Source organism: Ursus maritimus, unplaced genomic scaffold (genome assembly GCF_017311325.1).
Source record: "Ursus maritimus isolate PB19 unplaced genomic scaffold, ASM1731132v1 scaffold_35, whole genome shotgun sequence".
Classification (NCBI taxonomy): Eukaryota; Metazoa; Chordata; class Mammalia; order Carnivora; family Ursidae; genus Ursus; species Ursus maritimus.
The window spans coordinates 18,500,360-18,524,934 of NW_024426119.1; the positions used below are offsets into that span (position 1 = coordinate 18,500,360).

General features: G+C 38.0%; 1 protein-coding gene across 1 annotated transcript in view; it reads left to right on the forward strand.

The window, feature by feature from the left end:
* The window catches only part of PRTG (protogenin), a 119,666-nt gene extending 108,731 nt beyond the window's left edge, over window positions 1–10,935 (forward strand). The window contains exons 16-20 of the mRNA XM_040620419.1: window positions 4,694–4,876; window positions 6,382–6,502; window positions 7,802–7,967; window positions 9,944–10,048; window positions 10,531–10,935. Of these exons, the coding sequence (XP_040476353.1) occupies window positions 4,694–4,876; window positions 6,382–6,502; window positions 7,802–7,967; window positions 9,944–10,048; window positions 10,531–10,935 (980 nt within the window). The remainder of the gene's footprint in view (window positions 1–4,693; window positions 4,877–6,381; window positions 6,503–7,801; window positions 7,968–9,943; window positions 10,049–10,530) is intronic.
* Window positions 10,936–24,575: the final 13,640 nt, after the last annotated feature.

Here is a 24,575-nt window from a genome sequence, read left to right on the forward strand (position 1 = left end):
ATAATCATGCATGGGAGAAAAAAAATCTTTTTGCCATTATCTGACTTTTGTGATTTTAAGAAAAATTCTCAGCAAAAAGCTATACCATCTTGTACGTGTCCTTTTTTATAGCTAATGCTAATATTTCAGAGGACAAAATAAACAATACAGTTAAAAAACAGTTGAGGTTTTTTTTTTTTTTGAGCGCAAAAAACATGAAGGGTTTGAGTCACCCACTTTTATTTTTATTTTTTAAGATTTTATGTCTAAGTAATCTCTGTACCCAATGTGGGGCTTGAACTCACAACCCCGAAATCAAAAGTTGCACGCTCCACCGACTGAGCCAGCCAGGCGCTCCTTGAGTCGCCCACTTTTAAACCAAAAGCAAAAAATACATCATGGCATTTGAAGAAAAAAAAAATATATATAAAATGTTCTTTAATGTCTAATTATGGCAACTTTTGGAAAAGGTGAAAGTGTAGAAAAAGATGAGGAAAGAAGAAGAGGGAGAAAATCAGTATTTCCTATGTTTCCACTAATCTTCTATACATGTTTATACATATTTACATATATAATTAATTCCCATATTTATTGCCAAGTGGAATAAGAGTTTTTCATTAGTGAAAGCATTTTTAAAATGTTCCTGATGACCAGATAATATTTGTGGCTAAAAGTGTACATGGTAAAATGGTTGAGCAGAAATGTGATATGAACTTATACTTGTGTGTAAGTTAAAGTGAATCAGAAATTAACAGCCTTTACCTTCCTGATACACAGTAAATCAGCACAAAGTAGCCAATTATTTCAAAATCTAAGAGACACTATAGGAAACCATGCCCTAGATATAGCAGTTCCTGAACTCTGTTCCCCATAGCATGAGTTTCTTACAAATTGTACAGATGATCCTTCTTCCAAAAAAAAAAAAAAGTTATACGACTAAATAAATTTAGCCTAAATAAATATGCCATTTCCTCCTATTAGAGATACACATTGGAAATTAAAGTCCTTCAATAAAGGAATTTAATTCCACATTCACCAAGTCAATCAGAATACCAATAGTAGGAACACATTGATTTATTAAATGAATTATTGAGTGATTACTGTGTGACAGGCTCGCTCTTAGGCATTGGCAGTACCACAGTGAACAAAACAATGTTCTTTCCCCCATTGAATCTCCAGTGACACACAAACAAATATATAGATATTCAGGTAGTGTTATAAGTGGTATTAAGAAAGCTGCAATGGGAGGGAGGAGACAGAGTGATGGAGGTAGTAAGGTTAAGTCCTTTTGGAAGCAATGACACTTAAGCAGAGCCATGTGAATATTGGAGGAAATGCAAAGGCCCTGAGACAAAAGCATGCTTGGCATGTTGGAGGAACAACAAGAAGACCAGGGAGGCTAGAATGAGGGGAAGAGCAGGTAGTAGGAAATCAGGGCGGAAGAAACCAAGGGAAGACTTTGTAGACCACAGATTTTATTCTAAGAGAGATGAAAGGCATTGGAGACTTTTGATCAGATTTACATTTTAAAAGGATTACTTCGTCAACCACCTGAAAAACTGATTACAAGCTGGTAAGTGTAGAAGTTGAGAGACCCCTGAATATACAGGTGTCCACCTGAGAGTTAGTGGGCAGTTCGGACAGGGGTGATAACGAGGAAGGTAATAAGAACTATTAGAACACAATTTGAAAGGACAGCCTATGAGGTTTGCTGCAAATTGATGAGGAGTGTAAGGAAAAAAAGAAGCGAAATTGATGGGGGAAATCAAAGGTTTGGTTTTTAACATGTTAAATTTGAAATGCATCCTAGATGTCCAAGTAGAGAGGTTGATTAAGCAGTGGGTGGTAGGGTTAAGTTCATGGGAGAGGTATGGAAAGGTACACTAGTGGTATAACTAAGTACGTGATTTTCAACACTGTGGAACTGGGAAACAATCACTTAGAGAGTGTAGACAGAAGTGAGTTTGGGGACTGCATTCTGGAGCACTTCTCCAACCTCAAAATCTTACCCTGTAGGCTCTTTTATCCTAAAAGAACACTCCTTTGGCACAAATAGCTCAAATTTTAATATAAGTCCAGTTGGCATTTACTGGGAATTATCTTGTACACACATTATGCCAACCACCTTAAACTGTTCAAATACGAAGAAAATTTCTGTCCTCCAGAAGGGAAAGAAGGGCGGGTCAGAGGTGCAGAAGAAGACTCACTTTCATTGAGTATATACACTTAGGTCGGAGACTTGCCAGTGGTAGTTTATTTAATCCTTTCTAATAACTATATGAGGTGGGAATTATTGCCCCCATGAGGAAATTAAAGCTCAGTAATGTGCCCCAAGTCACAAATTACTTCGTTGGTAGCGTGCCAGCATTTGATCAACATTGATCCAACACTGAGGCTATTGCACCGTCTGGTTTCTGAAACTCCTAAAATAGAGAAAGATTCAGACACACACGAAAGGCAGTGGACTGGCGTAATCACACTAATTGAGATTGAGATAGTGTGCTGAGAGAGTAGAAGGACAGGAAGATCACTTTAATATTTAGGAACTGCTTTGAGTGAACTGCTTTTTTCCTCCTAGAGGAGCCAGAATGTTAGTTTCCTTTTGTATGTGAAGGAGGACTCTTTGTGGAAGGAAGGGAGCACTTGCACGCGTCTACACAGCTCATCTGCTTATAAAACTTGAATTAAATGAAAAAACTTTTCGGGGCACCTTAGTAGGCTCATCGGTTAGGCATCTGCCTTCGGCTTGGGTCGTGATCTTGGGGTTCTGGCATGGAGCCCCATGTCCTCGTGCTCTCTGCTCAGTGGGGAGTCTGCTTCTCCCTCTCCCTCTCCCTCTGTGCTCGCTCACTCTCAAATAAATAAATAAAATCTTTAAAAAAAAATGGAAAGACTTTTAATTTCAGATAGGGACTGGTTTTTGCCAAGTATTTTAAAAAATTAAATGTGAAGTATTCTGTGCTAAAATGGAAACTGTTTATATGTCTCTTGTGAAGAAATTTAAATGTTCTTCCTTCTAGTTAACTGTAACACGTCACAGTACAGCTTTGGTTTTTATTCACCTGTCTGAGAACATGGTAACAGTAGAAAGTCTCTTCCTGATTCTAAATAAGGGTCAGTTTGTTTATTTAACAGTTGTGTACTCAAGTAGCTCACACTTTCTTCAGGCCAAGCCGAAACCAGAGAACATGAAAACAAGCCATGTTCAGCCCTCGCGTAGCTGCTTGGTTGAACTGCCTCACACCATGTGACCTCAGGGGTGGCCTCTGAATCATGACCTGAGCTCTGAGATCACCCCACATTTCACTTGTATACTGAAATATACACTAGCAAGTGTAAGAGAATAGTCTGGTCTGGCCTGGAGGTGCCTGCTACAAGCTATCATAGGTTCTTCAAAGCTATTGTAAGGATGCTCTGAGTCGGGGGAAAGGTGAGATGACATCACCTGAGGGAAGCTAGGTTCCATGTGAATATTGACTCACAAATACAGTCCGTGCTGGAACAACTTTGTGGTTGAATTTGTTACACCCGCGTTCTTAACGTGAGAGTTCATCCCTAGGATGGGAGTCCCTTTTGTAAGAAAATACTTCAGGGCCGTGGCAGAACAAGAGCAGAAAGACCCCTCAAGCATTAGCAGCACACACATAGGAATCCTTCTTAGCCATCATGCCAACAGAGAAAATGCCTTTGATACCAAATATCATATACAAATTCAAGAGATGGTGACTTTGGAGAGAAGTAGATGCTGGCGGGTTACTGGAGGAAGTTTTGATAGTTAACCTGAGGTTGAGGTCTTCAACACTCTGAGGTTCCTCTATAACTTTAGCATTTTCCTTCCTGTTTATTTCCAAGAAATTTTAGATAATGGTTGGGTGAACGGGAAATATATTCACACTTTTAAAAACAATTGTTTCTAATTTAAGAGCAGGATCATCTGTCACAATGATTACCATAAGTAGTTTAACCATTTCTTTTTTTTTTTTCAGTTTTATTTTTTTTTAGTAATCTCTTCACCCAGTGTGGGGCTCACACTCACAACCCCAAGATTAAGAGTCCCATGTTCTACCAACTGAGCCAGCCAGGTGCCCCTGAACATTTCTAAAAGAAAAAAAGCCTTTCACATTGGATTTAGAAAATCTAATTATAACTGTTGAATCTGGGTTCATTATACCGTTCTCTCTCCACCTACGTTTGAAATATTCCGTTCTAAAATGTTTTTAATGCTCTTTGTATCCATACCTATGTAAAGCAGTGTGTGTGTGTGTGTGTTTGTGTGTGTGTGTGTGTGTGTGTGTATAAATAAAATTTGGGGGTAAAAAACATTAGATACAAATGTAAACAAAGATATCTATTACTTTAAAACACAGAGAAGGATTATATAGAGGCAATGTGCATGGTACAAAGTTAAGTGAAAACTCTAAAATATAAAAAATGCATATAGTAAATATATACCCACACATGTACAGTGCACATACCCGCATGTGTGCGCACGCACACACACACACACACAAATATTCCGATATGTTAACAAAGGGAGATTAGATTCTCATCTTATTATATCTGTGTGTGGATTCCAAATGTTCTGCAATGAGCATGGTGTTACTTTTATAATCAGAAAAATATCTGTTAAATAAAGGGCCATGATGGTGTGTTTGAAAGAATGAATAAAAGATAAATTTAAGGTTTACTTAATTTGTAATTGATCTATTTATAGGGGCAATAACCATGGCTTTGTTAGAAAACCTGGTGGCAGGAAACGTGTACATTGTCAAGATATCCGCATCCAATGAGGTGGGAGAAGGACCCTTTTCAAATTCTGTGGAGCTGGCAGTCCTTCCAAAGGAAACCTCTGAATCTAATCAGAGGCCCAAGCGTTTGGATTCTGCTGATGCCAAAGGTCTGTATGCCGCCACAGTCACTGGTTTTTCTTAAGAACGTACAGTGTTTCTTCAGCCTCCTGCACTTTATCTCTTCTCCTCCCGCAGCTGTATCCCTGCACTTGGTCTCTTGAATTGCTGGTACCATTCTTTTGCTGGGGAATTACAGGCTCCTCCCTGCACTCCCCAGGGAGACAGACTTACCTCCCAGTCAGCTGCCCTTTTCAGACCACTGCGTCCCAGCTACTCCTCTTCCCAGCCGGGCCCCCACCAACACAGATGGGAGGAGGTTTCACGGAAATAAACAGCCGCGCGGGTTGCGGTGTTCGAGCTGAGAGCATGGTTTTCATTAAGAGTTGTTACCGCGGAAAAACAGCCCTTCCGGAGAGAAAGTTGTTTCTCTCCAGAAGAGCAACTGGAAGAAGTGTCTTTAAAGAGTCACCCTCACTCTAGGGTAACTGTCCTGCCCCAAAGGAAGCCAACCCCCGCCCGGCCTGTGGGTACAGGACAAGACACCTTCTTTTCCTCCTTTTTGGGAGAGTGCGCCTGTGGAGGGCGATGGGGAGCTCCTCAGAGGATAGTCATTCAGTGCCTCTGTGTGTGTGGGGAGGGGGGTCGAGAGAAGAGAGAAACAGGGAAGGAGAAAGAAAAAGAGAAAGGGTAGGTTTAAGCATTGGAGGGACATAGTGGTGGTAGCTCCCTTATCACGGGAAAAGGAGAGCAAGGCTCATACTCACTTCTCCAGTACCTGCTACTCAGAGTGTCTAGGGACCAGCAGCATGAGTATTACCCAAGAGCTTGTTGATGTGCCGAATCACGGACCCCACCCCAGACATAGTGAATCAGATCTGTATTTTAACATATCCCCTAGTGATTGTGTGCGCATTAAAGTTTGAGGAGCACTGCTATGTAAATGCAGATATGGACAAGGGAAACTCACCTTTAATATACAGATCTGCTATTAAGTTAACCTGACATGAAAGCTACCCTTTGGTTCAAGAAACGTCTATGCTTTGTGCCTTTTAGCATTATAAGTTATTAACTGATGTTCATGTTTGATATAATAATATGGTCTTTAGAACTCGTATTTGGAATCTTCAGTATGGGAATATAAACTGATCTTTGAGATCACTGATAAAAAGAGTAACAGGTGTCTTTTTTGCTTAGACACAGATACTGTCAAAAATTTTCCTAGGAGAGGGGCGCCTGGGTGGCACAGTGGTTAAGCGTCTGCCTTCGGCTCAGGGTGTGATCCGGTGTTATGGGATCGAGTCCCACATCAGGCTCCTCTGCTATGAGCCTGCTTCTTCCTCTCCCACTCCCCCTGCTTGTGTTCCCTCTCTCGCTGGCTGTCTCTATCTCTGTTGAATAAATGAAATAAAATCTTTAAAAAAAAAAAAAGGAAAAAAAATTTCCTAGGAGAGGAAGAAAAATTATAGAAAAGCAAATAGCTATCTTAGAATTATAATAAATGGAATCATTTATTTTTCTGATTGATACTGAGTAAATGTGTTTCTGCTTCTAGTTTATTCAGGCTATTACCATCTGGACCAAAAATCAATGACTGGCATTGCTGTAGGCGTTGGCATAGCCTTGACCTGCATCCTCGTCTGTGTTCTCATCTTGATATACCGAAGTAAAGCCAGGTGTGTTTCCATTGCTAGACATGTCGAGGTGGTTAAAAAACATTTATGTTACAGTAACTGCAAGAAGCAAATTGAAACCAAGTGCCTTCTAGAGTAACTGGGATTTTCCACTTTAAAATAATGTTACTTGAGTTCTTAATTGCTATAGAGATGTGCTCACTTTGGAAGGAGATTTTTTTTTTTTTTTGCCATTTGAAAAAATTACTGTGCCAATAAAATGTTCTTAAATGAGGCCCTAGTTTCATTTCCTTTTTATTTTGAGAAGTACAAAGTATATCCTCTGGTTTCTTTTTAAAAACGGCACACTTAGTCTAATGTATATGCCGATTGAGGAGATTCCTTACTGTCTGGGATATTTTCATATCTAAGTAGCCTGCCATTGAGAGCTCCTCCCTTATTTCCATAGGACATATGTTCGGGATTCTCCAGACATGGGGTTAAAATAAATGTGGTAACTAGGGATTTGTTCTCTGTAAACTCTGTTAGGCAATCTCATTTGTAGTTTGACTTTGGCTAAATTCTCAGCATTCAGTAAGTTTGTCTGTTTCTAACCTTTTGTATTTTGGCGTTTGCTTTCGCTTATTTTAAGGTTCTTTCTTGTATTTAAAAAAATCAAAGTCAGATACACATTATTTTTGGATAATCCTTATTGCTAGGCTCCCTCCATTAGCATTGACTATCAGGATTTACTCTTTATGTATGGTACGTGTGTATAAAAACACACTCAGAAAACATATGTTAAAGAAAGAATTCTAATACCTTTCTGTATATTTAACTGGCTTTGTTTTGCAGTACAAGTTTCTCACTCGAATATTGTTATAAAATCCATACAAAAAACCCTTTATGTATATTGATTGTTCTAGTGATTGTTCTAGTAAATCTTGCAGAAGTGCTACTGTAAATTTGCCGTCCTCAACTGGCAAGTGAATTGTTACGCTAGTGTGACAGGCAGACCTGAAAGAGAACGTGTAAATTTTAAAATGATAATTTCTGCCTAAATTTGAAATAATCAACAGTAATAAATAACAGTACTTTGTAAATATTAAGGTTTTTATTAAGTGTAAAAAATAAATTTATGTAAGCAGATATTGGGGCAAAAAGAAAGACAGTTCCTAAAATCATAAAAGTTTGCAGCAGTGAGTTTGAGGTAAAAATCGAATACTCCGTTTCTAAAGATATTCGAGAAATAAGCATTGAAGACCTCCACTTTTTGCAAAGTTGTGATTATAGGCCAAATTTGGTACATCCGTCCAGATCTCCTATGAAATTGGAAGACTTCCTTTTCTTGCAATATTTCAGGAAATCATCTGCTTCCAAGACTGCACAGAATGGCACTCAACAATTATCTCGTGCTAGTGCCTCCCTAGCCAGTGGAAATGAAGCAGGAAAGAACCTGGGAGGAGCTGTAGACAATGAAGACTCCTTAATGCCAATGATAATGCCAAACAACTTCATTGATGCGAAGGTACTCTGAGCTGAGATACTGATTTGCCGTGTAACCCTTCCCTCCATTCATCTTCCCTTGATGCGTGAAATTTGCTTACTAAAAAAAATCATATGTTGAACACATTATATCCATAGTCTCCTTGATGAAATATAAAACAGTTTCACCCAGAGCCTTCCTTACACAAAATATATGGGGAGAAGAAGATAGGGATGGATAAAAGATAAAGGAATAAAAGTTTAAAGAGATAGAGGGAAAAAATGAGGAAACAGCATAAATTCAATTAGTTGGGATTATATGGAGCTAACATGTTTTAGATAAGGACACAGGGTCATTAGTCTATATTTACTGTAATTTGGACTGCCCTGTATTTACTTGGCTGGCAACTTTTTTATTAATCCATTTCTATACTTTGGTTGATTTTTTTAACGGCCTTGGACATTAGAACATTCCAGGTATCAACTGTATTTTTAAAAATACGGAGTATCTAAGTAGATGTCTCAAGATCCTTCCCTTTACGGCCTGAGGAAGTTGGATATAATAAAGAAGTGTCATTGGAGGATGTTACTTCATGTCCTTTCCACTATATGTAATAATAGGACAGTGATAAGCATTAGGAACACCAACCGAAAATTATTTTTAGTCACATTGCAACATTAGATAGTGTGCATTATTATAATAGCTCTCGTAACCAATGCAGTATAAATCAGGCCTCCACAAACCATAGGCCCGCCCAGGCCAGCCCATAGCCTGTTTTTTGTATGAGCTAAGAATGTTTTTCACTTTTTTAAAGGGTAATTAATAGAAAGGAAAAAAAAATAGAAGAAATTGAGACAGAGGCCATAAGAGGCCTGCAAAATCTAAAATATTTATTATCTGGCTCAACAAATCCTGGTCTAAATTCTTCTTCCCAACCCCTTCCTGAAACTTAGAATAACAGAAATACAACAAAATTTCAGGAAGTTTTGATATTAAATTTTTTAAAGACTTTATTTGTCAGAGAGAAAGAGAGCACAAGCATGGGGAGTGGCAGGCAGAGGGAGAAGAGGCTCCCCTCTGAGCAAGGAGCAGATGTGGGACTTGATCCTGGGACCCTGGGATCATGACCTGAGCCGAAGGCAGATGCTTAACCGACTTAGCCACCCAGATGTCCCTGACATTAAATTTAATACAATTATATTTAACAGATGTAATCTCAAATCTAGCACAGGGCTATGTACTATATATATTATGAGTAAATAATAATGACTTGATTTTTGTTACTCTTGTTGTCTTTTTTGTTTGCAACTTAATTTAGCTTTTATTTTCTGGCACAAATGTAAGCCATTCAACTTATTTCCAATTAATCTAGAACACTGGAAACCGGAACTTCTAAATAAGCATAAAAAGTACTAAAACACATTGGGGTTCTCTTAGTCCTAACTTGGAACTGAGCATGAGAAAGGATTGAGGAGAAGTGGCATGGGGAGGAAGACATGGAAAAAAAGAGAATCTTAAGTGAAAAGAAGCCTTTCAGAGTGGGGGCCTATATGAAGCAAAGAAGCCAAGCCAGATCTCTCTGTTCCTTCGGCTTAGCCTAAGAGCTGATCCTCCATTTATTTACATTTTGTTGAGCATATGTGGGCCCAGGGTTTTTTCTTCCCAACTGCTTTTTCAGTTTTTCAGATACGTGGAAAGATTGAAAGAGTAATGTAATGAATGCACAAATAATTGTCAATATCTTGCCATGCTTCTCTATTTCTACGTATTTGTGTGTGCTGTAACATTTGGAAGTAATTTTTGGAACTATTACACTTCACCCCAAATACTTCAAGAATAAACCTATTACGTCTTTTTGATCACTGACAAATACCCTGAATTTGTGGTGTGCTGCTTGTGGAAATAAAGAAATAGTGATGTCCCTGACAGCTTTTTCTTTTAACATTTAAAAATGTTGTGTACTACTTGTAATAAACCGAAATCTGTAGTATTTACATTTTCTCCTTTTATTTCTCCAGGGAGGAACTGACCTGATAATTAATAGCTATGGTCCTATAATTAAAAACAACTCTAAGAAAAAATGGCTTTTTTTCCAAGATTCTAAGAAGATAAAAGTTGAACAGGTAACCCACCTAAATGAGAAAAAATTTTGGTAACCCATGGTGTCATGAATTGATAATTAAAAAGAGAGGGAAATGTAAATGAATGCCTTAATTTGCTTGTTCTGTCTGGATATGATTTTATTAATTTGGGGCACAACTATGCAAATCCATGGTGCGTGATCACTGAAGTGGCGGTTGGAATAGTAAGCAGAGCTGTGGTTTTCAGCTGGGAATGGGGGGCTGTGGGGGAAGGGATCTGGCAAGAGTATGCATCAAAATTCACTGAGGAAGCCTTTGGACACTTCGCTTGCCCCGGTCATTCTGAGGTGTTGCCACGCGGGTGGGGAACTCCTGACCTAGATCATCTCTTCGTGATGATGGCCTTTCACCCATGTCCTTGAACAGATTACTATCTCAGAATATATAGACTACGTAAAACCGTATTTATGATTTTTCAAGAGCACTCCCCCGTCACTGACAGTGTTTTATGTATTTTTGCCTAGCCTCAAAGAAGATTTACTCAAGCGGTGTGTTTTTACCAGCCAGGCACTACTGTGTTGATCAGTGATGAAGACTCCCCCAGCTCCCCAGGGCAGCCGGCCAGCTTCCCGAGACCCTTTGGTGTTGCTGCTGATGCTGAGCACTCAGCAAATAGTGAAGGCAGCCACGAGACTGGGGATTCTGGAAGGTTCTCCCACGAGTCCAATGATGAGATACACCTGTCCTCAGTCATAAGCACCACACCCCTGACCTCCAGTTCCTTCACCGGCAGTGATTCAGGTGGGGATCCCTCAGTGAGGAAGTGTGAAGACCCAGCCATGCCGCCGGATGCCCAGCAAACTTCCTCTTCAGTTCTGCAGCCACCGTCAGCCATGCTGCATTTTGATAAAAATGATTTTCCAATCTAGACAGCCATGGTCAGGTTTTCTCACCTTTAAGTCTGTTCGAAGGACAATGAACAGGGAGCCAAAGCCTTTTGTGAAAATCTTGATGTCTTATTGGGTATCTCAGCCTTTTTTTTTTTTGAATGTGTTTTGTTTTTTGTTTTTAAACTCACATATTTTGAATGTTTCATTGTCAGCAATGTGAAAAGACAGTCAAGATATTTGACTGGATTATAAAATAAATCACTGGAGCAAAGGGAAGGCTTTCGGAAGCCCCTTTGCTGACTATCTACCTCAGTTTGCCAGGTGGCAAACTCAGAAGACAACTTTGTTACCTCGTTTATTGTGATAGTTTATCTCTGCTCCATAACCAATGATACTTCCTAGTAGCCTTTTGTTTCATTGCTGTATGTGTGGTGTGTGTGATCAAAGGAGTCATATAGGTATATGAGTAAGAATGTTTATCTGAAGCTCTGATTTTTTTTTAAAGGAAACTGTGACATCTGCATGGTTTGGAGAATGTAATACCTCAGCCGTGAGGACTGTCCAACCCCTGAGAAGAGAAAAAGTGGGACTGTTGATTTTAACGAATGACCGAAACAAAAAAAGTGTCTCTCTTTTGAGAACAGAACTATTCAGTAGCATATAGGGAATACTGTGGCTTCAAGGGCCTTTCTGTTTTGGGCATTAGAGTCTGAGTGCTTGGCCTGCTATACCCCAAACCTCAGGTGCCTAGAGCCGTGCCTTTCCTACCTTCCCCTTTGCCTGACGGTCAGCCAAAGGCTGCGCTGTCTAGTTTGCAAAGCATCCTCACCGTTTCCAGAATTTGCAAAACTCCATGCAGAAAACAGATTTTTAAAGAGAATCGGTTAGACTTTTTGTTTTTTAATCCCACCATGACTTAAAAAAAAAAAAAAGGGTAAAGAAATTTCATAAAATATTAAGAATAAAGATAAATGCAACAGTAGACCATAAAATGAACTGGACGTTATCATGGTAACAGTGCCTTCCATTATGTATTATGAAATTCTTTGCCTTATACATTTTTAATATTCATGAAATTGTTCAGGATAGGAGTACAGAAAGTTGCCTTAAGAGTTTCTTGGATTTTGTCAATAACTATTTTGATGTATGGTATCTTATCAAAGCATTTTAGTTTGTTTTCATGCAGGTTTGGTTTAGGGATAAGTATTCAGAGCTCTACCACCTTGCTTGTATTTTCTTGAATTCTTAAGAGAATTTGGTACTCTATTTAATCTTCTTTCTGTGTCAATGCTGTGAATGAGGAGTGCTAACTCCAGGAGTGAGTTAATCCTCTTGCTGGTTTGAAATCAGCAAACTGTTTACTCAGCCACATAGAAGAGGCCTTCTTTCAGTCCTAAGACAGTTACCTACTAGGTACCCAGCAGTGGAAGAGGAAAAAGAATTAAACACATGGTGTAGAGAGGGGGCCGCATATTTTTTTGTAAGTATTTCTTCACATTATCTGGAAATGACTTCTGAGCCTTGTTTTGAAAAGAATCTTAATGGGTTTCCCCTTGAAGCCTTTGGTTTACGGGTGGGGGGAGGGGTAGGGAGGTTATGCTAAATGATGTTCTAAAATCGAAAGACTATTATTGGGTAATAATCCTACCGCCATCATCTCCTATCCCAGTGTTTGATGATGCCTCTCTTAGTGTTTCTTAATCTGTAGTTTTGTGCCAAACTGGATGTGTTCAGAAGCAGACCAACATGAAGTGCCAGCAACCACTTCTGAACTAAATTCAAAGTCCCCATTTAGTTATCTAAGTATGGGCTTCATGGCAAAACAAAAAAAGCAGAGCTTTAGGTGAACAATCTGAGGCAAGGAAACTTGCTGCCCCTGCCTTTATAGCTCCTGTTTTATACTACCTCCTTTTAAAGTTATTCTAGTGTTATTTTTTTCCTGTACTCAGGGAACATTTTGTTACTTTTAAGCTGCCTCATGCAAGCATGGGCAAACTGACAGGGTATGGTGTCTTTTGGTTCGTAAGTAGTTTTGTGGGGCCAACTTTTATCAGCATCCCAAATTAAGGAATACAAGGAGTTTGTTTTATTTTTTAAACTTTTCATTAAAAGGCAGATAAAATCTAAAGTTGAAACATCATCCATCATGGTTATGGAAGATGTGTCCAGGACTGAATGAATTTGAATCATTTTAAAAGCCTAAAAAGATGATCTGAAAGTCCTTGAGGAAAGTATTTTGTTTGTTTGTTTTTTGGTTTTTGTTTTTTGTTTTGATGAATAGGCCCATAGTTATTGTAGATCTTTAGCCTATAACTGTTTGCTAATTATTTACCAGTACATTTTTACTTTTTCACCTTTTCATTTTGTTCTTATACAGATTTTTTTCATAATAATCCTGTTACCAAAGAATTTTCAGTAGAAAGTAAAAATCTGACTATAATTTCCCCCCAAAATTGAATTAACTAGAAACATCTATAGGTATGAAGCTTATATAAGTAGTTACTAACCCAAAATAATAGGGTTTATATTGATTGTTGTAGTTAAATAGACTAGTAATTTCAACTACCTTATTGTTACCAGAGCATTTAAAATAAGTTCTTTACCAGCAGATAGTTCCAAAGAATTTCAAGTGTAATTTTTTTTCTTCAGCAAGTAAATCTTCATATACAGTATTAGAGTAAAGTATTTTTAAATTGTTGAAACTACTTGTTGGAGAGAAAAAAAAAAAATCTTTTCACCAAAGATAAATATTTTGGTCTCATTGAATAAGATGTTTAGTATACACCAAAGACTTCTTTTTACTTGGCCAAAGCTAGCTTCTTTGAAGTCTTAAGTATGAAACTGTAACTAAAATGTGAAGGTTCTCATTTATCTCTCATAGTGGTGTCACTTCATGGTATTTCATTCCAATGGGGTTAATATGCAAATGGTAACTATTTTCTTTTCCAAAGACTTATTTGCTGTAAGTACTGATACACGCATGCATTTTATGCCAAATATTACAAGATACTGCTCATCAGTATTTTCATACCAAAGACCATTAAAATATATAGATTAGCCTTTAAGTAAGTAAAGATGAGCAGATTTGAAATAAATTTATTTAGAGGCTAATAGGAATCTAGCTTTAGTAGCAAAAGATATCAAAGGGCTAAGTTTACATAATTAAAAGCAATACAATTTTGTTGGTATTTATCAGTGTTTTTATTCAAGTACTTTTTGTCAGCGAATTATAAAAAAACCAAAGATATTTAAGGTTACCTCCGCATATAGACAAATTTAGTTATACATTAAACTCTTGTTTCTTGTTTTTATGTCAACCAACCTTGTCTCTCCAGAACCCAGTCTGTATCCAAACAGCATACATAGGACTTTCCATCAAATCTGCTGATTCAGCCACAGGATGTTTTTGCCAAATGATGTGATTACTTTCCTAAGCATCTTGAGTGAGAGATGTCAACAAATCTCAGTTTTTCCATTCCAGAGCATATAGCAACCCCTGAATTAGCCTGTGCAGTCTTCCTCCTGCTTAAAGCATTACCTGGTCAACTCAGAAGGCTTAAGGCAGTTCCGAAATAATAGTGACGTTGTCATCTCTGGGGAGCAGTGGCGCATAGTGGGCAAACAAATCATACCACTGTTTAAGTGGGCTATGCTTCGACCGATGTGCTCTTTCAAGTGTCCATCAGTTGAAATATTTGAATTGCATCAAGGGACCCTAGTGTTTCAAACTTTAGGGGGAACCTTGGGTGAAACTATAATCTTTTTTATGAAATCTGGGGTTTTATATTTTGATTAGCCTAAAAGTAAGGACACAGCTTTATCCACGAAGTAGCTTTTAAAAGAATCGGCTTTGACACACCAGGGAAATTCGATCCTCAGTGAAATGCCTTTTATTTGTCTTTGCTTCAAACAAGAGCACTGCCAACATTGGGAACAATGACAGTTGATTTGCATTAGTTTGTCTTGACTTTGTTAAGGACTTCTGCCAGAAACGCTCATGCTGACTACTCCGGATCACTGGTCAAGTCCATTAACGGGACACCTTTGAAGAGTGTCCCAAAAAGATGGAATTGAAAGGATGGGTTTTGTTTTGTTTTTAATGCAAGAATATCCAGATGTGGTTCTATTTCAGTGGTGGCTGTAGTGATTCACGTGTATGTTTCTCTTTCATTGAATGTAAATTTTTAATACGGAATGTAAAAAGTTTCAGTTACATGGAAAAAGTCATGATCTTTCTAAGACTAAACATGTATTTTGTAAACTGTGTTCCTGACAATTTGCCCCATGGATCTCTGGTAAAATTGCTTTGGTTTAATAGAATAATCTTTGTGGGCTGTGAGCACAGAGTAGAGGGTTCTGGAGACTACCATATACAACTAATTGTCTACTTGTGACTTTTATTGATGTTTAGAAGAACATATACATAGAATTCTGTGTTAAGTTGATTTATGCTCAGGACATAAGACCACAGGCTAATGCAATGTGTATGTTTGCAGGCTTTAATCTTCTCAGGCAGTTTCCCTTTTTAAGCCTTTGAAGGTGTTTAGGATTATGACAGTCTTGCATTTTTATCAGACAGATGCTGTATCTTCTTCATGCTTCTGTAACAAATTACCACAATCTTGATGGCCTTAAAACAAACAGATTATTACCTTACACTTCTGTAGGTGGCAAGTCTGACACAGGTCTCACTGGGATAAAATCAATGTCTGTTTCCTTGTTTTTTTTTTCTGGCTTGTAGAGGCTGTGGACTCTTCGCTCTGTCTTCAACGCCAGCAGCGTAGCGTCACTGTGACTCTGGTTCCGTCATTTGTCTCTTTTTCTGACCCTAACCAGGGAAAGTTCTCCAGTTTTAAGGACTCATGTGATGACATTGGGTCCACCTGGATAATCCAGGATAATCTCCCCATCTCAGAATCCTTAACTTAATCCTATCTGCAAAGTCCCTTTGCCACGTACGGTAACACAGTTAGAGACTAAGTCTAACACAGTTAGGTTTGGGCATGCACCTCTGTGGGTGGCCGCTTGTTCGCCTGCCGTAGATACATTATTACTATAGAACTGTGGAACTCTGATCCCTACAAAACGTCTGTTGCTTTACAGAGACTGGAAGTCTGAAGTCATGTACCCTTTAGGGATCTTCAAAATTTCAAAGCTGTGTAAACCTTGGCTCGTAGCTTATCAAGTGTACACATCAAACTTCGTCTCTAGGTCACTTGCAAAAACAGTGCAGCTTCAAATTTTTTGCATATGTGCTTCATAAATTAACGTCTCGGTTCTATGCATTTAACAGAAAGTTTCCTGAATATTTGGCTCTCGTTTACGGAAGTTCATTAGAAATTTTTGGTAACCGTTCTTATTGTAGTTGAATTTTCTGCTTTTCTCTTGAGTAATTATGTTGCTGGGGGAGGGTTGGGGGAAGAAGACCTCGAACATAGGGGCTCAGTAGACGAACAGAAGCATGCCGACGCTCATTCTTCATCTTCTAAAAGCATATTTGCGACATGCCACCTTTCTACCTTTTAAATCAGGTTTTTTCCTTCACCTTCACCAGCGGTTTTATTTTCGGTTCGGTAACCCCTCAATTTCCCATCAACCTCAGCAGGAGCCTCCACTCGCCTTATCATGGCACGCCCTCGTCCGCGTTCTCTTCCTTGTCATGCTCTCTTGATTTCAGTTGTCCCTTTTCCTGGAAAGCTTTATTCCATCTGTATCTGGTTCTAATTCCTGGATCGTTCAAGTCAAGCCTTCTTTCAGGTTTGAAAGACAGTTGCTAATTCTAACTCTAATTTTCAGTATGTATGTCTTTCACTAAGGAGATAAAGCTATCTCCATTATGGGGTAGAGACCATGATGATATTCTGAGTAGGGATAACGTGACAGTCATTTTTCAGCTGGTTTTGACCCCAGTCTCTAGGAAGAGATAATGTGATTTACTGAGCATATGCGGTATGCCAAACACATGCTTCATTCCAGCAAACTACTACATTCTGTGAAGCAAATATTTCCCCCCATTTTAGAGATCAGGAAACTGAGGTTTAAAATGTTTAACTTCCCAAAGATCACAGCTGGTTTAGTGGCTTAGCCAAGATACAAACCCAAATTGGTCTAATTCCAAAGTTGATAGGATTTCTACTAGGATACATTTTCTCAGCTAAGAAAATATATTTTAATTACTCAGGCTTCTTTTCTCTGTTAAAACCTTCAATTTCTCTTAGCCAATATTGCTTGAAAACTGATGGTTGTGCCTAGGATTGCATTAGAAATAAGATAGTTATGGTTTCCAGAGTCCTTATGTATTCAAGCATTTGCCTAATAGAGTAGGTGTTTAGAATTGAATTTTATCTTGTGTGATTTTTCTGTAGTCCCCATATCCAAATAGGAATTTATTAACTGGAAAAAGCCAGGCATGTCACTGGTCATCCTTCCTTGCTAGATCTGGAGTCGATAGTTTTTATATGAATTACAACCTACCTAATTCTTTACACTAACTTAGGAGGTAGCAAAGTTGCAAAGTTGAGGGAGAGTCGTATAATGGAACAAGTGTAAGTTTAGTTATTGGAGGACCTAAATTCTAATCATTTACCATTTTGAGAATTGTTTGGTAGGAAAGTTCTTAACCTATTTCTGTTCTTTCTCTAACCATGAAATGAGGGGATTTCTTGTGCAGAATGAAACAGTAGTACTGTGAAGACTTAAAAGGAAATTCAAGTGTAAATAATTATAATCTGAAAGTCATTTCTATGAGGCTGTGGAACATTTCTTAATGGATATTTTTTCTTTACAGGTGAGCTTTTTCAGTTACATTTTGTCTGTGCTAAAATGAAAAATGTTTGCATTTCCTGTATATGCACCAAAAATTAACAGAACAGTGGTTAAAAGATAAAGACTAGTATTTAAACACTCATCTGTAATGTAGGAAAATCTACAAAAGGAAATAGGAATTTACCTCAATTTAAATCTTTCATTTTTTTAAGATGATATTGTTCTACATTTTATTATGATGCTATTTACATGACTGTATACAATTACCAAATTTTATCAAAATTTACCCTTTAAAATGATCTATTTTGTAATTTAAACTATATATCAAGAAAGCTGGGAAAAAAGTAGTAAGTATTATTCTGCAACATGATTTTTCATAGTTAAAAGTTCATCACAGAGATTATCAAGATTTGTTTAAATGTGCCCTCTATCCTCACAGCCACTAAACTTAAAGATCTTTCAAGACTTGCCAAAAGTGAAATTTCCTATGAAATTTATAAATAGCTAACTAGTGTAACTTGAATAGCCTTTCTAATTATGCAACATCTTGCTTTTTTAAATACCAGTTTAATATGACTTTTAAAAATCTATGTTTACATTTTTATAGTTGTGTCTAATGCCTATCTATTCTTTCCGGTTTATAAAGTCCATGAGAGCGGGAGTCATGAATTTTTAATTTTAACTTTAGATGCCTAACATCATTCCTGGAATCTTGGTTATTCAATCAGTAGTCAAAACTCAGACCTGAAGCAAGGACCTCAGGCTTCTTCTTCCTTATAGTTTCCATTTATTGTAGAGAGTTTTTTGGTTAAAAGTTAAACAATGTAATAGGGAACTTACTTCAAGACTGCTACACTGAAGGTAGAATACAATGAGCTAAGATGTCAGTAAGGATCCTAGAGCTGCCAAATCTTGTCTGTAGAGGAGTCACCATAGAAACAAATCTGGTTGATGGGGCAATGTCCTCTTAAGAACCCTAGTTCCTATCCCTTGTGCTTGCCCATAGGGTCTCTCCAGATAGACTGGTTCAGGCTTCCCACAGCACAGTGACTGGGTTCCATCACCACGCATCCTTGAAAAAGACGTGAAGTTCACTTGTGGAGCGGGTGTCAGAAAAGTTGTAACTGTTACTGTGAGTTGGCCTTCAGCTCCAAAGAGCACAGCTTGAGGACAACTGTCCTCGGATTCCCCTTCCCGGGGTCCTTGGCCTCAGTGACTCCCCGGGGCAGCCTTGCCCCTGGGGAGCGTTTTGAGGGGATGCAGCAGTGCCCGGAGCCAGGGACCGGGGGCCCTTCCTTCACCCGTCTGGGCCCACGAGGACGCGGAGGGTAGGTGTCTCGCCCTGGTCCGGTGCTGGGCCAGGGCTGAGAAGGTAGCGGCTGCAGGCTGAGTGCAATGAGCATCTGGAGGACTTGTGTGCTGCCTTTGGGGTGCACTGCATCCCCAGGACTCACCTGGCTCTGGCACGGCCGTCTCTCCTCTTCCCTAGATCTTTGCTTTTTTTTTTTTTTTCGGTGATATTTTGGCTTCTATAGATTTAAAGAGAGAGTCAAATATCCTGGGAGGGGTAGATGGGTGAGGAGAAAAGTGCATTTTTAGGCTTCTTCTCTACTTATCTCCAGATCTACTTTTTCAAGGTTATGGAACGTCGTAACATTTCTCTGAACTATTTGGAATGAATTTTATATAGGGCAACACCTATTGGCACCTAATTATAGTTTACTCAAGTCTACCGTTAAAGGTTCTTGGGAAGTGTTAATGATTATCACGAATCTGAACATCTTTGCAGATCTACTCAAGTTTTTATCTTGTAAGTAGTTCATGGTATGTAGACACAGTTCTTTTAAACCATCTTTAAAAATTTGTTACAGAAGAATATTTTTCTACAGAACTGTCTTTAAAAACAACAAAAATATTTAGAATTTTTAACCTAAAACCTTCTTCTTCCTGTTACCACATTCTCTATATTTATTCTGTTTGCAAATGAAAATGATTACGTATGATTTAGCGACTTGAGCCTGTTATAAGAATTCACAAAGCCTGGAATACACACACGTTACCTTAGCCTATCTGTAGAATAGAGGACATATGTTACCTCAGTTTGTCTATTTGTTGCTGTTGTTGGACAAAATTTTATGTCTGTGTATGCGTGATTTTTTTCTATTTTCTTCAAAGATGTGAATTAAATGAAAGTGTGGGAGCCAGTTATATTATTTCATATTATGGGTGTTCTGGATCCTTTCACTCTGTATACCATTTTCTTGCAAGGGCAGCATTTGCAGACTAGCTAATGGACTCTAGAGCTGAGCTATTTTAATTTTATGCTTGACTCAGGGGATCAGCTCTGGGAACTCCATTGCATGAAGAAAGCAAATGTTTGCCTTGATTTTGAATGTACCTTTTTAATGTCTTCTTAAAACATATTTTGTTTAATAACGTGGTTTGTTTTCTTTTTCTAGCATCATAGTAAATATTGCCTAGTATTTCCCCCCCTCCCCAGGGTAGTTTATATACTATCCTACAGGTCATGCCAAAAATGAGTAAAAGTTTAAATGCCAAAATGTTTATGAAACTGCTGTCTAAATACTGATTGATTGCACAGTTTAAATAAAAGCTTTCCTTAGTTAAAAAAACAAACAAACCCGTGTTTTCTTTTACTCTTGTTTTTCAGGGAATGGAGAACAAAAGCTCTCAGCTTATAGAATGATGACTTTCATATCCTGTATGGGATGACTATAGAGTCCACTCCAAGCAACAGAAATAGAGCCTGTTAAAGGGATCTAACAATTTTTTTTTGTTTTTTGTTTTTTGGGGTTTTTTTGAAGATTTTATTTCTTTATTTGACAGAGAGAGACAGCGAGAGAGGCAAAACAAGCAGGGCGAGTGGGAGTGGGAGAAGCAGGCTTCCCGATGAGCAGGGAGCCCGACGCGTGGCTCAATCCCTTCAGATCATGACCTGAGCTGAAGGCAGACACTTAACGACTGAGCCACCCAGGCGCCCCTAAGAATTGTTTTCACCTGGCATTTACCGCATAGCAGCAAGGAAATAACAATTTCCCCTTTCCGGTAGATGGCTGATCACCTCAGGAACTAAATAGTAGGTAGCCTAAAAGCTAAGCGCTCAAGCAGATAGACGCAGTTCTAATTCAGGTTAAAGTTTTTGTTTTTTAAAAGTAAAACATCTGTACGGTAAAAGGCACTCTAAACAAAAGGCAAGTGAGACACAGAAGAAAATATCATTAATATACAAAAAGTCCCTGTAAATCAATAAGGAAGAGGCCAAAGGAAGAGCAAATTGGGCAGTGAATTAGAAATCCACAGAGAAAGAACTAAATTAGCTAATAAACATATGGAAAAAGATGTTCTAGCTTGCTAGTAATAAGGGGAATGCAAATGAAAATGACACAATACCACATTTGCCCATCAGATTGGGAAAAACTAAAATGATTGATAACAACCTGTGGTGGCAAGGATGTGGGGAAATGAGTACTCCTAAACCATTGGAGGGAGGGAGAATTGGCTGAACCTTTGGGAGAATAGTTTGGCCGTATTAAATAATGTTTCAAACCCACACACCCTACAACCTAGTAATCCCACTTCTAGGAGCTTCTACAGAAATGGTAGCACAGGCACTCATAAATATTCATGGATTCTTATAACAACATTACCAATAAAAGTAAAAAAGAAATTGGCCTAAATGTTTATCAATAATGGAATGTTTGAATAAAATATAGCACCTCCATAGTATGAAATACTCTGCAGCCATTCAACAGGAGGCACATCTATATATAACAAGATAAAAGATGTCAAGGCATGCAGTGCTATTTCAGAAGAAGCCCATTTTTATAAATGTTTGTTGGTATATGCCCCAAAAAAGCTAGAGGAAAATACCCAGATGTTAGAGTGATCACCTATTAGTTAGGAATGTGAGGGAGCTTTCATGATCTCTGTTACTCACAAATGTGTTGTTGGATTTTTTTGTGTAATTAGAAAAAAATCAATGAAGACTGGGTGGCTTAGTTAAGTGTCTTCTGCTCAGGTCATGATCTTGGGGTCCTGGGATTGAGACCCTTGTGGGGCTCCCTGCTCTGTGGGGAGTCTGCTTCTCCCTCTCCCTCTGGTCTTCCCCACTGCTCATGCTCTTCCTCTCTCTCTCTCTCTCTCTCTCTCTAATAAATAAAATCTTTTAAAAAAAGAGAAAAACTCAATGAAGAGTTAGTTTTTAAAAAATTATTTTTGTTTTTTAATATTCTTATTTTAAAAGGTTAAGAAATACTGAAAACACTCCCACTAGAAAATAGAAATAACAGATAAAATGTGATCTAAACAAGCTTTTTTAAGATAGCTGAATTCTTATTTTTTTTTTTAATCCTAATTCAGGAAATGAAAGGGAGACTGAAAAAAAGAAAAGTAATTTCTTGATATTGTGATGACTGTGGAGAACATAAAGAATTGAAGCATAAGAGAACAAGAAACTATTTTTTTTTAAGATTTTATTTATTCATTCAACAGAGATAGAGACAGCCAGCAAGAGAGAGAACACAAGCAGGGGAGTGGGAGAGGAAGAAGCAGGCTCATAGCGGAAGAGCCTGATGTGTGGCTCGATCCCATAACGCTGGGATCACGCCCTGAGCCGAAGGCAGACGCTTAACCCCTGTGCCAACCAGGTGCCCCCAAGAAACTATTTTTTAAAAAATATATTAGAAAAATGAATAGAATTTCCAAAAATAAAAAGTCATTGAATTTTTGAAAATCTGTTTAATAGCATCCCAAATACACTGAAAGAATGTTCTAAAATTGGAAGATATTATCCAGGGTGCAGCACAGAGAAATGAACAGAAAATAGAAAATAGAGGAAAACAGAGAAGATTTGACATACTTCCGACAGCCACTCTAAAATGAAAAACTAAAGAGAATGAAAGATAAGCGATATTCAAAGAGAAAATGACTAATTTATGAAATCATCACATTCAAGAAGTATAAATCTCAATCTAGAAATATAAGAATAAGTCCACACCAAGACATTTTAGTGAAACTGCAGAACATTGAAGACAAAGTGAAGAACTTAAAGGCAGGAGGGGGGAAAAAAGATGATACAGATTGCAGTGGGAGGACTCAGTGACAACTAAAATAAGAAGATGGTGGTATAGTATCTTCAGAACATCACAAAAAGAAGTAACTACAATATGGAATTCTATACCCAGATAAACTATCATGTAAATGTTAAAGTTAAATAAGCATAATTCTGGATTAAGATTGAGAGAATTTACCATTCATACACCCTTTCTAAGTGAACAATAAAGGGTGTACTTCAGAAAAAAAGAAATGCAATCCACAAGGAAGATATGAGAAAAAAGGAGCAATGATGAGCTGGAAATACAAATCAAAAAGGCAATGAGCTATCACCCCGTATCCACTAGGATGGCTATGATAAAAAGGATAGTAACAAGTATTGGCAAGGATGTGGAGAAATTAGAATCCTTATACATTGCTGGTGGGTGTGTAAAATGATGCAGCCATCACGGAAAATAGTTCAGCAGCTAAACACAGAATTATCATGAAGTACTGATCCATGCTACAACAAGGATGAATTTTGAAAACATGCTAAGTGAAAGAAGCCAGTCAAAAAACCCCACACATTGTATGATTCCATTTGTATGGAATGTTCAGAATAGGCAAATCCATAGAGACAAAAATAGATTAGTGGTTGCCTAGGACTGGAAGGTGGCAGGGAACAGGACATGACTGATGGTGGGTATAGTGTTTCTGGTTGGGGTGACAAAAATGTTCTAAAATTGATGGTGATGGTGGTTGCACCACTCTGAATATACTAAAGACCATTGAATTGTACCCTTCAGATGGGTATATTATATGGTATATGAATTATATCTCAATAAAGCTGTTTTTACCAAAAAGCCATGTTGAGCAAAGACATAGAGAAATGTGGGTAAATCTAAATCAGCCTTGACTACATAAGACAAAAATAGACCTTCTAAAATACAAGAAAGAGACCAACAACCCAACATAAACATGGACAAAAGTGTTGAAGTGACATTTCTCCAAAGGAGTAGGCAAATGGCCAATGAGCACATGGAGAGCCTCAGCATCCTTGGTCACTGGGGAAATGCAAACCAAAGCCACAATAAGAAAGCATTTCACACCTACTAAGATGGCTATAATAAAAATTTTAAATTTCTTAAAGGAAAATAAATACTGGCAAGGATGTGGAGAAATTGGAACCCTCATACATTGCTAATCAGAACATAAAATGGTGCAGCCACTTTGCAAAATGGTTCAGCTTCCTCAGAAAAACTAAACATAGAATTACCACATGGGCTAGCAATTTCACTGCTAGGTATATACCCAAAAGAAGGAAAACAGGGACTGAGACAGATACTTGTATGGCAATTTTTATTGACAGCATTATTCACAATAACCAGAAGTTGTAAGCAGCCTGTGTCCATCCACAGATAAATGGATAAACACAGTGTGGTGTATCCGTACATATCTATATAATGGAATGTTAGTCATAAAAAAAAATGAAGTTCTGATACATGCTAGAACATTGACAAACCTTGAAAACATTACCACTCCTATTCAACAATGTGCTGCTAGAGGGATTAGACAGCATCACACAGGTTGGTAGGTAGGATTGCAAAGGAAGAAAGAAAACTTTCATTATGTGCATATGATGTGATCACCTACATAGGAAATCCAAGAAAAATCTGTACAGAAACTATTAGTCTAAATGGAGGAGTTAAGTAAGACTGATGAGTTGTAAGACCAAAATACAAAGTGCAATTGAGTTTCTAAATATCAACAACAAACCCCCAGAACATGTAGTTTTAAAGAAAAGTATATTACCAAATTGACACAAACTAAGGATTAAGAATATATCATACCAAATAGGTGTA